Source organism: Diadema antillarum, unplaced genomic scaffold, assembly GCF_040938485.1.
Source record: "Diadema antillarum isolate AM-2024a unplaced genomic scaffold, OU_Dant_1.0 seq00001469_RagTag, whole genome shotgun sequence".
In the NCBI taxonomy this organism is placed as follows: Eukaryota; Metazoa; Echinodermata; class Echinoidea; order Diadematoida; family Diadematidae; genus Diadema; species Diadema antillarum.
In genome coordinates this window covers 57,050-75,392 of record NW_027272208.1, presented here as the reverse complement: position 1 = coordinate 75,392, position 18,343 = coordinate 57,050, and the positions used below count along the sequence as shown (strand labels likewise).

At 38.9% G+C, this 18,343-nt stretch overlaps 1 protein-coding gene across 1 annotated transcript; it reads right to left on the bottom strand.

Moving 5' to 3' along the window:
* Nucleotides 1-5,518: 5,518 nt before the first annotated feature.
* Nucleotides 5,519-18,252, bottom strand: LOC139709757 (histamine N-methyltransferase-like). The gene is made up of 3 exons (XM_071621718.1): nt 17,945-18,252; nt 16,386-16,718; nt 5,519-5,880 (listed from the first exon to the last, which is right to left on the bottom strand). The coding sequence occupies exons 1-3, from the start codon at nt 18,144-18,146 to the stop codon at nt 5,519-5,521; spliced, it is 897 nt and encodes a 298-aa protein (XP_071477819.1). The 5' UTR covers nt 18,147-18,252.
* Nucleotides 18,253-18,343: the final 91 nt, after the last annotated feature.

Below are 18,343 nucleotides of genomic sequence, written 5' to 3'. Positions count from 1 at the left end.
AGGATCATATTGTCACAGCTTTGTACAATATTTTGGATCGTGTCATAAAATGTTATGACTATTCCATGTTTGCTTTTAAGTTTGTTTGTTTTCATAAGTATGTTTGTTTTTAAATATGCTTGTTTTAATGTCTGACTATAGTAACTGGATAAAGGGCATGAAAAAGATGTTGCCCACAAACACCAAGCCAGAGAAGTGTGCATTGTGCAGGTCCGTGGTTTGATTTGAGGCCTGCATTTTTCATCTTGCACCACATTTTGCTCAGTTTGTTCTTTCATGATTACACCAATGCTCGGTTTTAGTTCTTTTTTCTTTTATTGTTTTTTACTTAATTTTTTCTTTTTGTTTGGCAGACATTGCATAATCTATTTTCAAGGCAACCTAGGAATGTATTATATATTATATATATTTTGTTTGGCTTTGAGTATTGTACTCTTTCCTTCATGGGCTCGGCCCTTTTGTTTTGCCATATATGTTTTAATGGTATTATTAATAGATGTTTTTTAATGTATATAAAACTACATTCGTTCAATTGTCGAGGGTTGCAGGATTATGTGAAAAGGAGAAAGATTTTTCATTACTTTCGCTCTCTTAATTGTGATATTTTGTTTCTCCAAGAAACGCATTGCAGTAGAGAGGATGAAAAATTGTGGCACTCTCAATGGGGTGAACATGCCTTTTTTGCTTCATTTACCTCCAATAGCCGTGGGGTAGCAATCCTTATTAGGAATTCAATAAATCTTAAGGTGAAATCCATTTTTAGAGATCCCAATGGTAGATTTTTAATTTTGAACTCCACTCTCAATGAATTCCCCCTAACTCTTGTAAATGTATATGCTCCTAACAATGACGATTCTGAGTTTTTACTTCATTTGTTTGCTGAATTTAATAAACTTGATGTTTTTTCCCTGTTAGTAGCTGGTGATTTTAATACTGTTCTTGGCCCTCTTGATTACCAAGGTTCTAGGAATAAACATTCTAATATAAAAGCAAGTGAAATGCTTTCTGCATTGATGGACGAATTTGGTTTGTGTGATATCTGGAGACTTTTTAATCCTAATTTGAAAAAATATACAAGACACCAAAAAACACCTCAAGTCTTATCTAGGTTGGATTTTATTTTAGTCTCAGATAACTTTGTAAATAACTGTAAAGAAACTAAAATTTTGCCTGGAATTAATTCTGATCATTCAACTGTTTCTGTTTGTTTCAATGATAATCAGCCTCCCAGAGGCAGAGGATATTGGAAACTGAATACGTATTATTTATATCATGATACAGATTTTATTAATTTAATAAAGGAAAAAATTAAGGATTTTAAGATTATTCATAAAGACTCCCAATGTGATTCTAATATATTGTGGGATTCTTTAAAATGTTTCATCACTGGGGTCGCTATTGAATATTCTGCACGAAAAAAAAAGGGATAGAAATAAAGAGAAAAATGAATTATTAGAAAGCATTGACAAGATTAAATCAAAACTGTCAAACAACTCTGTTTTACCTGACGACCCTTTGTACTCACAACTTGAAGAATTGGAAGATAAATTGGATAAAATTTTTGATTTTGAAACAAAAGGACTAATAATAAGATCAAGGGTGAGATGGTTAGAAGAAGGTGAAAAAAGTAACAAATATTTTTGTAACTTGGAAAATAGATCTTGGCAAAAGAAAAATATAAATAAATTGAAAGATAATGATAATAATGTGATTACAGATTCCAAAGATATTTTGAATAATATTTATGAATTTTACAGTAAGTTATATTCAGTTCCTAATACTGATTTTGATAATGAAGCATGTGAAACATATTTGAATAATATTTCCATACCTCTCTTACATGAGGATGACAAACAGTTATTGGAGGCTCCCCTTACCAAAAATGAAATATTTAATGTGGTCAAGTCTATGAAAAAGAATAAAACCCCGGGGTTAGATGGATTGCCTATTGAGTTTTACATTGTTTTTTGGAGTGATATTGGTGATATGCTTGTAAATTCCTTTAATTTTTCTCTGCAAAATGGTTTAATGTCAGCCTCCCAAAGGAATGGTATAATAACCCTTCTTCCCAAAAAAGATAAAGACCCCCTGTTAGTAAAAAATTACAGACCTATTACTCTTTTGACCACTGATTATAAAATTCTAGCCAAATGCATAGCCAACCGATTGAAACGTTGTCTGGATTATCTCATTCATGTGGACCAATCTGGTTTCTTGCAAGGGAGAAATATTGGGCACAACATTCGTTTTATTTTAGATATTATTGAATATGCTGAAGCTTATGACATTCCTGGTTCAATTATTTTGCTTGATATTGAGAAGGCATTTGATAGTGTTTCTCATGATTTCTTATTTAAAATCCTTGAAAAATTCAATTTTGGTCATAAATTTATTGATTCTATTAAAACCTTGTATTCAGCTCGTCAAAGTTATGTAATAAATAATGGGTTTTTATCCAGTCGTATTTTTATGAAGAGAGGAATTTTTCAAGGGTGCCCAATTTCACCTTATCTCTTTCTTTTCGTAATTGAGATTATGGCACTGTCCGTACGACAAAATGACCTAATAAGAGGTATCTCATTTGTAGATGAAGAAGCCAAAATTTCTCTTTTTGCAGATGACTCTGTCTGTTTTATTGATGGGTCTAATATTTCTTTTTCTCAGTTATTTGAAACTCTATCCAATTTTGGCCAGTACTCTGGATGTAAACTTAATTTTAGTAAAACGGAGGCTATATGGATTGGCGCAAAAAAAGGATGTTTGGATTTCCCATTCACCAGTCATGGTGTATCCTGGCAAAAGTCAGAATTTAATTGTTTGGGTGTTAGATTTTCTTTGAATGTTCACCGTATGTTTGATTTAAATTTTAATAGTAAACTGAACAGAATTGAGCAAACATTAAACTGTTGGCGAATGAGGAATCTTTCTCTAATAGGTAAAGTGTGTGTTGTTAAAACTTTGGTATTACCACAATTGATATTTCTATTTTCTGTGCTTTGTATTAGAATCCCTCGTTCCTTTTTCCAAAAGTTAAATTCAATCTTTTTTAGATTCATCTGGAATGGAGGCAAGGACAGAGTCCAGAGACAGATTGTGTGTAATAATTATGCTGAAGGTGGTTTAAAAATGATCGATCCTTTATCTTTTGCCAATGCCCAAAAGTTGGTTTGGGTAAAACACCTCCTTGATGTAAATTTTGTTGCCCCTTGGAAATCTATTGAATTATCCTTTTTGCAAAAATTTAATGCTGAAATTTCATTTTTGTGGAATTCCTTTGCTCCAGAAAATATTCTTAATTCACTTGGCAGTACACAACTTGCAGAATCTCTCCGTGCATGGTATATATATCGAGAAGTAGCTACTGTAGAGTTTTATGGCCATAAATTTTCAGATTTAAGTGCATGTCAGTGTCTTTGGTTTAACCGGCTTATTCGTTCAAAATCTAAATCGTGTTTATTTTATGAATCCTGGTTCGATAATAATATTCTTACCATGTCGGATTTATTCAACCCTCCTTTAACAGGTCATAAATTATTTGAAGAATTAGTTTTAGATTTTGGCATTCCTTTGAGTGATAGAAGAAAATTTAATTTCTTGATAAAAAATATACCTGAAAAATGGATTAGGAATTTTGACAAAGATATTTTTGGAGTTCATGAAACTATAGTTCAAAAGCTTTTAAGCACAAAGAAAGTTCCAAAGAATGCATATGATATTTTAATAGGCTCCCATGTTCCAGATAAGAGATATCAGTATTGGGGTGATAAAATACCCGTGCCTGTTAACTTAGACTGGGAGAAAATACATATTTCTAATTATTTTTGTACCATTGACACAAAATTGAGATCATTTTATTTTAAAATCTTCCATAAGGCAATTGCTTTGAATCAATTTCTTTATAAAATTAATAGAAGAGATTCTCCAAAATGTTCATTGTGCGATACTGGGGACGAAACAATGATTCATTTATTTTGTGAATGTGATAAAGTCATTTTAATCTGGCAAGGGGTTTTGGATGTAATCTCACAGAAATGTGAGAATGTTTGCAATGTAACCAATTTTGAAAAATTATTTGGCATTTGTAGTGATAAATTTGTTACATATTTGTTTTTGCTTGTAAAATACTACATTTATATTTGCAAGTTTAATAACAGTCTCCCCAATTTTACTGCATTTAAATGCTTTGTTAGGAAACAGAAAGAAGTTGAATATTTTTCTGCTAAAAAAAGAAACAAATTGCCCGTGCACTTTAAGAAATGGCGATTTGATTTATAATTTTCCCTCACTTTTTCTTTCTTTCTATCTCATCAAATTTGTATATGCGAGCCATATTTATTTTGGATGATGGGTTTTGATATATTTTACTTTGTTGTTTATTTTGAGTGATGCGATGTACATGTATGCATTACACTTTATATTGTAGTTCAATGCCTGCTCCTTTTGCTCATTTATATTCATCCCTACACTTGTACTAAATGATTTATTGCCTGTGCTGATATACTTCTGCAACCCTCGACAAAAGTGGTGCACACTGCCACTCTTCCTTTATTTTTTTCCTTGTTAAGATCTTGTTTATGCTATGTACCTGTAATACCATAATTATAAAGTATAAGTACAATGCTCAGTGTTATACTGCATATTCACATATTATAGTACCTTTAATTCATTTATACTTCCAAGGGCGAGCTCCCCGATTAATTAAGACATTTTGACTCACAAGGCCTTTGCGAGCAAATAACAATCTGCTTTTAAAATGTCCTTTGAATTCTTAACCTTTCAATGGAATAATACATCTATATACGATTGTACATGTACGTATTTTGGGATATTTGGATGGGGGAGATCGGGTGGCGGAGCGATTCCCTTTATAACAGTGATTTCGAGTGTTGTTTCGGGATGCAATGGAGGTTGAATATACATGTATGTTAAATGTGCATGGGGGTGAGAGAGAGAGGAGGGGAGAGAGAAGGGGAAGGGGGAGAGAGTTTGTTTCAGGTGGCTGCGTTAGCTAAGAAAAGTTGATCTGGTGGTGTAAACTCTATTATGTAGATCGCTCCGCTAGTCGACCTTCAGACTCCAATCGCCTTCAGTACATCAAAGGAATGCCAGCTGGTTGCGCACACCAAAGGATGTTTTGTAATTTATTGGGGTCAAATGAAGTGCAGGGCCAAAATACCAAACTGGAAGTTAAACATAAGACATAATGTGAATACCTTAGCTTCTCTTCCTGTGTTTCGGAGCTCAGCTCTTGAATAATACATGCATTTTATCTTTGTTCTGCCCTTTATTATTATTATTATTGTTATTATTTCTTCTTTTATTTTTGTGATTTGTATGCTAATCTTGTAAAATCATTTGTAAATGTGATTTTTCATTGATTTTTTGAATAAAAACAAAATTATATAAAAAAAAAAAAAAGAGGCACATTTCTTTTATCCATGTCATGTCCACCTAACTGCGGAATTGCCCATATGAGTAATTCAGAAATAAATGCCCTAGCTATTTAAAAAAACATAATTCATGAATTCAACTTATCTACTGTGAGGTGAACCCAGTGTCTATACACCCACACTTTGCCATCTCTTTCCTCAGAGCACTCTGGCATCTTGAGGTAGTCTAATATACCCTTACATAGATCGTCTGGGGCAGTCTCCCAGAAGTCCTTGGAGTGCGTCAAGAAGTCCAGGAGATGCTTGCCCTCAAGGGAGCCTGGTTCAAAGATGGCGGTGCCCTGGATGTAGCGCATGACCATCTCGGATTGGAAAGGGAGCTTCACAGAGTCCAGCGCCGACTTGATCTGATCGTCTGTCCTCAGGAGTGGACGGACGTCCTTGCAGATCTCGTTCATTTTAATGTGGATTTTGTTGATTGTTGATTTACCTGTGAGAGGTGTGTGTGTGTGTGTGTGTGTGTGTGTATGTGCGCGCGCATGTGAGAGAAATACAAGAAATGTTTTGTCATTGCATTATAGAAATAAAACAAAGGTATCGATGTAAAGGATATACATGTGTATACATATATATAAGAGATATATATAGAAAGGTGTATCTATTCATATCATAAACTGGGTGATTTCAAGTTCGGTGTTAGTGCTAGTGCTAGTGCTAGCCCCCAAATAACAGCGATAAATCAAGCTCCAACATCAATGGTCTGATTAATGAGGCAATATCAAAATTATTGATCACCAGCACTAGGTGTTGGAATCACAGCACGCGAGCTCCACGGGAATTGCGCGCCGAAAAAGTGATGCACGTGATTACAGTCAACTATTAAAAGATGCAGCCATGAATGCTTAGTTTTAGACACATAATGAGGAAGATAGATTAAAATGCCACAAACTTCATCCATTTCCCTAAATTCAACTATCTTAATTTTGCTCCCAGGCTCAGATTTATGTAGCCATGTCTAGAGTGATCGTTAATGTTTACGTGGGCGAGCAATGCATTAGCATAGTCTTTGCACATAAAACGAATATGGACGTGAATGTGGATTTCGTACAGCAACGCTCACACCAGCACCGAACTTGAAATGACAAAAATGATAATCCCTAGGGGCTAGTGTTAGTCTAGCACTAGCACTAGCATCTAACTTGAAATCACCCATTGTAGCCCAGGGGCTAAATTGCACATAACATCACATATACTATGTACAGATAAATTCAAACCTTCAAACAGTTGCAACATAAAATATTTACACGTATGATAAAAATGAGTCAGGGGCGTCACCAGCTTTTTTTCAAGGGGGGTGCGTTTTGACCCTAATGTAACGAGATTTTTTTTTTTTTTTTTTTTTTTTTGGACAGACATTTGGAATATGGGAAGCTCTCAATCCCTAGACTTTTACAGTTGTTGAGGGAAACCAAGCGGGGAAAGGGCACCGGCGTAGCTAGGATTTCATCTTTTACAGTCCAAAAACTACCATTTGGAGCTATATTTTTTTCGCTTTGGAAATAAAGGGGGGAGGGCGCACCGGGCGCAGCTGCCTGCAATTACTGGCAGCAACATAAGGAGAAAGGCATAACAATTAAATGCGAGCGAGCGCAGAGAGCGAGGTTGAATATTTTGACATTTTACAGTAAAAAAAAAAAAAAACCCTGCCGTTTGTTGCTATATTTTTTTGCTTTGGAAATAAAGGGAGGGGGCGCACCGGGCGGAACTGCTGGCAATTACTGGCAGCAACATCTGGTGAATTGCATAACGATTAAATGCCAGCGAGCTTGAAAATTTTACATTTTACAGTCCAAAAGCTGCCGTTCTTAGCCATATTTTTTCGCTTTGGAAATCAAGGGAGGGGGTCGCACCGGGCGGAACTGCTGGCAATTACTGGCAGCAACATCAGGTGAATTGCATAACGATTAAATGCGAGCGAGCTTGAAAATTTTACATTTTAAAGTCCAAAAACTGCCGTTCTTAACCATATTTTCTCGCTTTGGAAATTAAGGGAGGGGGGTGCACCGGGCGGAACTGCTGGCAATTACTGGCAGCAACATCAGGTGAATTGCATAACGATTAAATGCCAGCGAGCTTGAAAATTTTACATTTTACAGTCCAAAAACTGCCGTTCTTAGCCATATTTTTTCGCTTTGGAAATTAAGGGGGGGGGGTGGAGCGCATGCCACCGGGCGCAACTGCATGCTGGCAATTACTGGCAGGAACATCAGGTGAATTGCATAACGATTCAATGCGAGCGAGCGAAGAGAGCGAGCTTGAAAATTTTGACATTTTACAGTAGAAAAACTGCCGTTTGTAGCTATATTTTTCGCTTTGGAAATTAAGGGGGGGGGGGCGCACCGGGCGCAACTGGACGATTACTGGCAGTATACATCAGGGGAATTGCATAAAGATTAAATGCGACCGAGCTTGAAAATTTTGACATTTTACAGTCCCCAAACTGCCGTTTGATGCTATATCTTTTTTTTTGCTTTCGAAATTGAGGGGGCGCACCGGGCGCAACTGCTGGCAATCACTGGCAGCAATATTAGGAGAATTTAAATGCGAGCGAGCGGAGCGAGCGAGCTTGAAAATTGTGACATTTTACAGTCCCCCAACTTCGTTTGTAGCTATATTTGTCGCAGTAAGGGGGGGGGGGCGCACCGGGTGGAACTGCCGGCAATTACTGGCAGCAACTTCAGGAGAATGACATTACGACTAATTGCATAACGATTAAATGCGAGCGAGCTTTACAGATTTTACAGTCCCAAAACTGCCGTTCCTAGCCATATCTTTTCGCTTTGGAAATTAAGGAGGGGGGGGGGGGGGGTGGAGCGCATGCCACCGGGCGCAACTGCTGTCAATTACTGGCAGCAACATCAGGTGAATTGCATAACGATTCAATGCGAGCGAGCGAAGAGAGCGAGCTTGAAAATTTTGACATTTTACACTAGAAAAACTGCCATTTGTAGCTATATTTTTTCGCTTTGGAAATTAAGGGGGGGGGGGGGTACCGGGCGCAACTGGACGATTACAGGCAGTATACATCAGGGGAATTGCATAAAGATTAAGTGCGACCGAGCTTGAAAATTTTGACATTTTACAGTCCCCAAACTGCCGTTTGATGCTATATCTTTTTTTTTGCTTTCGAAATTGAGGGGGCGCACAGGGCGCAACTGCTGGCAATCACTGGCAGCAATATTAGGAGAATTTAAATGCGAGCGAGCGGAGCGAGCGAGCTTGAAAATTGTGACATTTTACAGTAGAAAAACTGCCGTTAGTAGCTATATTTTTTCGCTTTGGAAATTAAGGGGGGGGGGGGGGTGCGCCGGGCGCAACTGCAGACAATTACTGGCAGTAACATCAGGGGAATTGTATAAAGATTAAATGCGAGCGAGGGAAGAGGCAATTACTGGCACTGGCAGCAACATCAGGTGATTTGCATAACGATTCAATGCGAGCGAGCGAAGAGAGCGAGCGAAGACAGCGAGCTTGACAATTTTGACATTTTACAGTAGAAAACTGCCGTTTGTAGCTATATTTTTTCGCATTCGAAATTAAGGGGGGGGGCGCACCGGGCGGAACTGCTGGCAATTACTGGCAGCAACATCAGGTGAATTGCATAACGATTAAATGCCAGCGAGCTTGAAAATTTTACATTTTACAGTCCAAAAACTGCCGTTCTTAGCCATATTTTTTCGCTTTGGAAATTAAGGGGGGGGTGGAGCGCATGCCACCGGGCGCAACTGCATGCTGGCACATGCTGGCAATTACTGGCAGCAACATCAGGTGAATTGCATAACGATTCAATGCGAGCGAGCGAAGAGAGCGAGCTTGAAAATTTTGACATTTTACAGTAGAAAAACTGCCGTTTGTAGCTATATTTTTTCGCTTTGGAAATTAAGGGGGGGGGGGGGGTGCGCCGGGCGCAACTGCAGACAATTACTGGCAGTAACATCAGGGCAATTGCATACAGATCAAATGCGAACGAGGGAAGAGAGCGAGCTTGAAAATTTTGCATTTTACAGTCCAAAAACTGCCGTTCTTAGCCATATTTTTTCGCTTTGGAAATTAAGGGAAGGGGCGCACCGGGCGGAACTGCTGGCAATTACTGGCAGCAACATCAGGTGAATTGCATAACGATTAAATGCGAGCGAGCTTGACAATTTTGACATTTTACAGTCCAAAAACTGCCGTTCTTAGCCATATTTTTTCGCTTTGGAAATTAAGGGGGGGGGGAGCGCATGCCACCGGGCGCAACTGCTGGCAATTACTGGCACTGGCAGCAACATCAGGTGATTTGCATAACGATTCAATGCGAGCGAGCGAAGAGAGCGAGCGAAGAGAGCGAGCTTGAAAATTTTGCCATTTTACAGTAGAAAAACTGCCGTTTGTAGCTATATTTTTTCGCTTTCGAAATTAAGGGGGGCGCACCGGGCGCAACTGCAGACAATTACTGGCAGTAACATCAGGCGAATTGCATAAAGATTAAATGCGAGCGAGCGAAGAGAGCGAGCTTGAAAATTTAACATTTTACAGTCCAAAAACTGCCGTTCTTAGCCATAGTTTTTTCGCTTTGGAAATTAAGGGATGGGGCGCACCGGGCGGAACTGCTGGCAATTATTGGAAGCAATATCAGGTGAATTGCATAACGATTAAATGCGAGCGAGCTTTACAGATTTTACAGTCCCAAAACTGCCGTTCCTAGCCATATCTTTTCGCTTTGGAAATTAAGGAGGGGGGGGGGGGGGTGGAGCGCATGCCACCGGGCGCAACTGCTGTCAATTACTGGCAGCAACATCAGGTGAATTGCATAACGATTCAATGCGAGCGAGCGAAGAGAGCGAGCTTGAAAATTTTGACATTTTACACTAGAAAAACTGCCATTTGTAGCTATATTTTTTCGCTTTGGAAATTAAGGGGGGGGGGGGGGTACCGGGCGCAACTGGACGATTACTGGCAGTATACATCAGGGGAATTGCATAAAGATTAAGTGCGACCGAGCTTGAAAATTTTGACATTTTACAGTCCCCAAACTGCCGTTTGATGCTATATCTTTTTTTTTGCTTTCGAAATTGAGGGGGCGCACCGGGCGCAACTGCTGGCAATCACTGGCAGCAATATTAGGAGAATTTAAATGCGAGCGAGCGGAGCGAGCGAGCTTGAAAATTGTGACATTTTACAGTCCCCCAACTTCGTTTGTAGCTATATTTGTCGCAGTAAGGGGGGGGGGGGGGGGGGGGCGCACCGGGTGGAACTGCCGGCAATTACTGGCAGCAACTTCAGGAGAATGACATTACGACTAAATGCCAGCGAGCGAGCTTGAAAATTTTGACATTTTACAGTCCAAAAACTGCCGTTTGTAGCTATACTTTTTCGCTTTGGAAATTAAGAGGGGGCGGGGGGGGGGGGGGACGCCCGGTGCGCCCCTCCCCCTGGATCCGCCACTGGTAGTCAAGGGTGTCGGTTTATGTTCATGACTGGGGGAGGTATGACCAGCGAGGTGGCGTCGAAGTGACCAAGTATGGGAAGGATGTCCAAAATCTATTTATATAGTCAACACTGTATAGAATACACTTGCACTAGTAGATAATTATGTATAAAATCAGTGCTGCCAGAACCAGGGGTGCGAATTGCTTTTGCCCACGATTTTTTTTTTTTTTTTGTCCCCGATGCAAAATTTCAAAGAAATAAATAAATAGATAAAAAATACAGTGTAATAATCATTTAGTGTCCGGCGTTGAGGTCGCTCGCAGACTGAAGGTTTTTTTTTTTTTTTTTTTTTTTTTTAGGGTCTGAAGGGGGGTGCGTTCGCACCCAACGCACCCCCCCCCTGGTGACGCCCATGTGAGTGAGGAAATATTGTGATTACACAAATCAATACATTGAGCAATATCTGATACGATTATATATATACAGTGAAACCCCGTTATAACGAGGTCCGTCGGACCGGCGATATTACCTCGTTATAACCGGTACCTCGTTATAACCGTAGGCATCAAAAACAAAGAAAAGCATAAGGACGACGTTATGATATACCCATTAACGAAAGTTAAGAACATCTTTTGCGTTTTATTACACAATTATGGCTCATCATTATCGAGAGAATAAAGGGAAATTATTCTATATCTATATCACTTTTATTTCTATATTATATTAAAATCAGATTGTATAAAATGCGTTTGTTAAATTTTTCTAAACGCCAGCGCAAATAAAGTAACATAAATGCGTTGTTAACCGTAATTTGCGAGATATTTTTACGCTGTTGGTGTCAAGGAGGAATGCGATAATTTCATGAATCATTTCGGCTGTAATCTTATACAATGCATGATCGTTGCGCCCGAAAGGATCAAAATGCGTTGTTGTTTTTCTTCCGAAAATCTCTTCGCGTTTTGTACATCCGTTCTTGAAAAATATGCGACAGGATTGAAGTTAGAAGGTTGTGATCCTTTTTACGCAGATCTGTTCCTCATAGACCATTCTGAAAGAAAGAAAATCTACATCGTGAAATGCGTTGTTAAAATTGTGATAATGAACAAACCCAGATTTATTCAAATTGTTAAATACGTTTTTTTCTTTTTCTGAACACCGATTAATGTGCTATTTAACTATTTTTACGCTACTGTCAACCGGCGTGATCGCGATGATTTCAGAATAACATACATGCGTCGTTTACCGTAACTTGCGGGGTATTTTTACGCTGTTCGTGCCCAGCGGGAATGCGATGATTTCATGAATCATTTCGGCTGTAATCTTATACAATGTATGTTCGTTGCCCCCGAAGGGATTGAAGATGCGTTGTTCATTTTCTTCTTCGCGTTTTGTACGTCTGTTCTTGAAAAATATGCGACAGGATTGAAGTTAGAAGGTCAAGTTGTGATCCTTTTTACGCAGATCTGTTCCTCGTAGACAATTCTTAAAGAGAAAAAAAATCTTCATTGTTAAATGCGTTGTTAAAATTGTGATAATGAACAAACCCAGATCTATTCAAATTTTTAGATGCGTTTGTTTCTTCTTCTGAACACCGATTAAAGTAGCTTAACATGCGTTATTCAACTATTTTTACGCTACTGTCATATCCGGCGAGATCGCGATGATTTCAGAGTAACATACATGTGTCGTTTACCGGAACTTGCGAGGTTATTTTACGCTGTTGGTGCCCAGCGGGAATGCGATGATTTCATGAATCATTTCGGCTGTAATCTCATACAATGTATTATCGTTGCGCCCGAAGGGATTAAAGATGCGTTCTTTATCTTCTTCCGAAAATCCCTTCGCGTTTTATTTTTACGCTACTGTCACCCGGCGAGATCGTGAAGTCATTAATTATTTCGACTATAATCATACACTCATATTTGCTAACCAGCACCAGCGAAAGAACTGGAAGTCGGGACTACAAAATGGAAAGGATAATAAATGTTGAGTTGCACACGCATTCCAATTTCCATATTTGCCACGAGTGTCATTACATGAAACGTTTTTGAGTGCGTTATCTTTTTTTCCCTTGTTGCGCTGTGGTCTGACCTACATTATAAAATGGGTTCAAGAATGTAGCCAATAGGAAGCGCTGAAATGAGACACACCTCCTTCCTTTACTTCAGTACAACTGCACTGCCTGTAATCCTATGGTAGATTGCCGATCGTCTGTGCGCGCGGCGGCTCCTTTGATGAATTGCATGCACACGCGTACGCGCTGTCAATCCTGTAAACAACTTCTAGTTCGGGCTGCCGGCCGGCCGGCCTGTCTTCCCTTGTGCATAACGTATGTGGCGTACGTACGTATACTGTACTATACGTACACTTTGTACAGTACAGTAGACGAAGCGTTATGGGACCGGACGCGTACATGGAGTCACTTTGAAGAGCAAATCCAACGATTTAGCAGGTTAATTCTCACGCCGTTTTCAGAGTATGTTGTCTAGTAGGCCTATATGAGGAGTCTATATCAAGTCTTTAAGGTAAAGGGTGCATATTCTATGTAAAATAAGTAAGTTTTCATGCGGGTGTCCGGAAATCAAACCCAACCCCCCATTATACTTATACACACTGTACTGTATGTGCGGGACTTCCGCGAGTGCGACGTGCGTAAAAGTTTGGGACGAACATCTTCGGACGTCTTGACCCACAAAGGTACGTGAAAAACGCTGAAAAATGATGTTAGTTTTCAAATTTTCGACCCATTTTATAAAACAAATGATGCACAGGATTATTTCGTGGCGTTAGTGTAGGCGTAGCTCACTCTCGGGTATTTACAATGTAGTGCAACATGCACTCGGCTTCGCCTCGTGCAAGTTTCACAATTGTAAATACCCTCGAGTGCACTACGCCTACACTAGCGCACTCTATCCTGTGCATCATTTGTACATGTATAACATTACGCACGCGTGTGATCTCGCGAAAAAGAAAATCGAATGATTATGTTTAATAATTTAGTAGGAACATCTGATGGTATTAGTGTGTCTTATTGCGTGGTTTAGAAGAAAACATGGAAGGAACCGTTCTCTGCAAAACGGGAAAAAGACATGGATAGCGTGAATTCGATTTTCAATGTTTCGTTTGTCGCGTGTTTGAAAAGCGGCAAGTCAAAAAATGGTACCTCGTTATATCCGACCAAATTTCTTATGTTTTTCTTTATCATGATGCGCCAAAAATGTCCTCGTTATAACCGGAATCTCGTTATAACCGAACTCGTTATAACCGATTCGTTTTGCCATAGGTTTACACGCAAAGGAAAACGGGACCGACACGATCATCTCGTTATAAGCGGTTCCTCGTTATAACCGAACTCGGTATAACGGGGTTTCACTGTATAACATACACAATAAGACATATCACACACTTTTATAAACAAACAGAACTTTACGAAAGAAAAAAAATATATAATCTTTGTTTTTGCTATGAATTCATGGTAGAGGAACTCTGATGATTATTTCTGTGCAGGTTCATTGGACAAAATCATCCCAATGACTTTCCATCAAGGTTATTGACCGACTTGATATCACTGTTTAGCGAAATAGAAGATCAAAGTACAAATTCTACAATACATTCCATATGACAATCTTTTTAGTGTTTTCAATTTTTTTTTCCTATCAAAACCAGTTGTAGGGTCCAAAACTTCTGCAGATCAATATTAAAATTGGGGGAAAAAAAGACACAGATCAAAAGGCAAACTAAAGAATTCACCATAGTGACTAGTAGGCCTCCGCCATATCACATGGTACTCCCAATAGGTCTGTGCTACATCTGGACAATGTGAGATGACAGTTTCACATGATTGGCAATAAAACTGAAAGGATGTGTTTGATAGGGGGCATTCGAGCGCTCTCCTAAAGCGAACTGTTCCGTACCGTAAACGCGCCAGAGGAGCGCTCGAACGCTCCTAAAGTGTACCATACCGTACTGTACCAAGCCAAAAGTGGACCACTTCCCCATGTGCTCCAAAAGCGCACCAAAAGCGTACCAAAAGTTCGCTGTAAAGCATGTGCGTATCACGCGCACACGTCACAATGTAAAGACATCATTCTCTTTGTTTGGGACAGCAGCAAGTAGTTCAAGCGCCAGGTGGATGACATTCTTGCTACAAAAATGCATGACCTTTTCTAAAAATACTCGTGAGGTACGCTTTCTCGACAAAGCACTTGAACGCTTCAAATCTGGCACAGTTTGATATGGTACTCTTTGGTTCAGTTCGCTTTGGTTCGCTTTAGAGCGCTCGAACGCACCCAAAGTTTGCCACAACCACATATGTGTTGAGCGTTGAAATGACAGGCACCGCTTTGTCCATTTATACATACATTCATTTGGATACTTAACTTTCATTGACATGTGCAGGTGCTACATAACTTTTTTAACCTCTTGCCTGGTCGGGCTAGGAGATTTTCATATTGTTGCAACCACTTGCCTGAACATGAATTTTACTTGCCCAGAAACAAAAGTCCAAATGTGTAAGAAAATGACTGCTTGTTAGTCTCATGGCCTTAAAGGACAAGTTCACCTTCATAAACATAAGGATTGAGAGAATGTAGCAATATTAGTAGAACACATCATTGAAAGTTTGAGGAAAATCAGACAATCCGTTCAAAAGTTATGAATTTTTGAAGTTTTTGTGCAGTACCCGCTGGATGAGAAGACTACTGCAGTGTATGAATAACTTAGATGTCACATGCGTACAACAATATAAGGAAAATATAAAGAGAATTTCACAAAATTCCATCTTTTGAAAAAAGTACACATTCCCCTGACTCGTTACCGATAAATGTTATGGGTAATATTATTCCCCCTGCCTTTAGAAAGAGGCAAGTCAATTGCTCTTTTATTATGCGAAAAAAGTGAAAATATGTTGAATTTTCTTTTATATTTTCTTTATACTGTTGTACGCATATGACTCACAAGCTGTAGTAGTCTCCTCATCCAGCGGTTCCAACACAAAAATTTAAAAAATTCATAACTTTTGCATCGATTGTCCAATTTTCCTCAAACTTTCACTGATGTGTTCTACTAATATTGTTGCATTTTCTCAATCCTTATGTTTATGAAGGTGAACTTGTCCTTTAATAAGACACAATCCACTGAATACACAGCAAACCTATATTCACAGGCTTAAAGACACTAGAATTTTGTACATGCTGTTTTTGTTTTGTTTTGCTTTTTTTTTTCAAATGAGGTCATGGACATTTTCGTGAGACATTATTTTCGCGATTTAGACACTTTCCTTATCATAACAGCACTAATGCCTGTTAGCTCCAGATATTTTCGCGTGTTGTTAAATGGTTGACTTCATGGGTTTGTAGAGGGGAATGAGCGAAAAAACAAGGGCTTCAAAACTTTTTGCTAGCCCAATTCAAGCAAAAATATTTGATTTTCACTTGCCCCGGGCAAATACTTATGTCACACCCTGCATGTGAGAAAACTGCTCATACTGAGCAAGTAAAATCAAATTTCAGAGGTAGTACTTGCCTGAGAGAGTGATTATAAAAAGGATTCCACCATCTTCCAAGAGGTCATACAATCTTTTGAGTGTCTCTTCCAGGTTGGTAGCATAATAGAGTACATGGACGGCGTGGATCAGATGGTATTTGGTGGGCGGAGCCTGGGTCTCAAAGAGGTTATCCAGGTATGCGTCGGATGTTTCCTGCTTCCACTCAAAGGTCACTCCGGATAGAGCGTCTCCCTTGCTAGCGATAAGCTTCTTGAACAGGTCAGTTTGGGCAGCTGCCGGCTCAATGATGGTGTTATCAATCTTTGGGAAGCTCGGGAGGAGCTTTTCCATCAAGGCACAGTCGATATTTCCTGATAAAACAACAAAGAAATCACATGATATTTCCTCAATCACTATCACATCACAATTTCCTCATATTTATCAACAGAACAAAAAAACAAAACTACCTCTATGCACTGTACTACAGCAAAACTACATACATTTGCTGCATGAAAATTTTGCAAACTGCTGACCATTACAAAATTATGAGAATAACATCATGCAATGTACATGTACTTGATTGTGTAGACCAAAAATTTGTGTGCATTTTACTTTCATAAAACATGACCCCTTATAAGATTCATTAAAAAATTCTACTTTTGTTTCACAGTTTGTTTGTAGATTATCTTACTGTGCTATCACTGCAGTAAGTGAGCTTCTTCCTTTTCCATAGATAAATTTGCTTTTTCTTTTCTATTCTTCCTACCATAAGACAAGTGATGACAAAATGAAGACTGTATGAGTATGACTGCCAGCATGTAGATCACCTGCTAAGACATTCTGTGCAATGTTACACAGGCTTCTTAGATGGTGTGTATGTTGATACGATTACTGTCAGTATATTGTTTACTGCCATATGCAGGAAACTGACTCGATATCGATCCTACAATGTACAATTTCTCAGCAACTCTCATCTTTCAGACACACACTGCACACCTGTCGACTGTAAAACTCAGCAGGAACCGGGATAAAGTTGTATAGAAAACAGGCATTTTCACCCGTCTCCCCACTTATCACTTTTAGTACAATGTGTTGACCAAAAATAGGAGCACAAGCTTGAATGGGACTTTGCCTTTCCTAAAAAACACATGTTCCAATTAAATGGGAACAGTTGGCAGATATGACATTGTGGACCAGGGACATACTACATGTATCATGAAAAAGTCTACCCAATCCAACTACTTACATTGGTATCATGGAGCATGTAGTAATATAAGTATTGTCATTTTATTCCAACCAGAAGATGTATTTCACTACCTGCTACTGACAACATCATATGACATAACTGTTTAAAAAGGTCTCTCTTTTCATTTAGATTCTTGAAATTTAAAGCTCTCAATGACCTTCTTCACGACTGCTTTTCTTACTGGGTCTCTTTTCGCTGTGGAATAGATTCATTTTTTTGTTTATATATTATTCTTTCTTTTTAAAATTAATTTATTGCTATTATTTTTTATTTTTTATTTCTTTTTTTATGGGGGGGGGGGAGGGGTTTACAACTCATCAACCAGTGAAAAACAATGTTAAAAAAAATTACCTGCACCACTACCAATGCCCAACACCTTTAGAGCACCATCTTTTGTCTGCACCCTGGAAGCAAGTTTCTTGACGACAGTGTCCTGAAAAGACGTGTCAATCCAGTCTGCGATGGCACCTGTCTCAGCAGAGCAGCGAGTGAAGGTTTGGTAGGCCTCTGTGTAGTAGTCCAGGTCATCTAAGATATAGGGCACTACCGACATCTTGGTGGTTGGTTTTTTACTCGTAGTCTGACTGGTCCTTTAATTCTGCAATATGGAATAGACAAGCAACATATCCAACTGTGGGAGACTGGATACATTGTGTTTACAGCAGTACTTCAAACATAATTGAGCTGTGAATAAATATAAACTCACCAATGTCAAAATCAAAGGAGCATTTAACAGGTAAACTCTTTGTG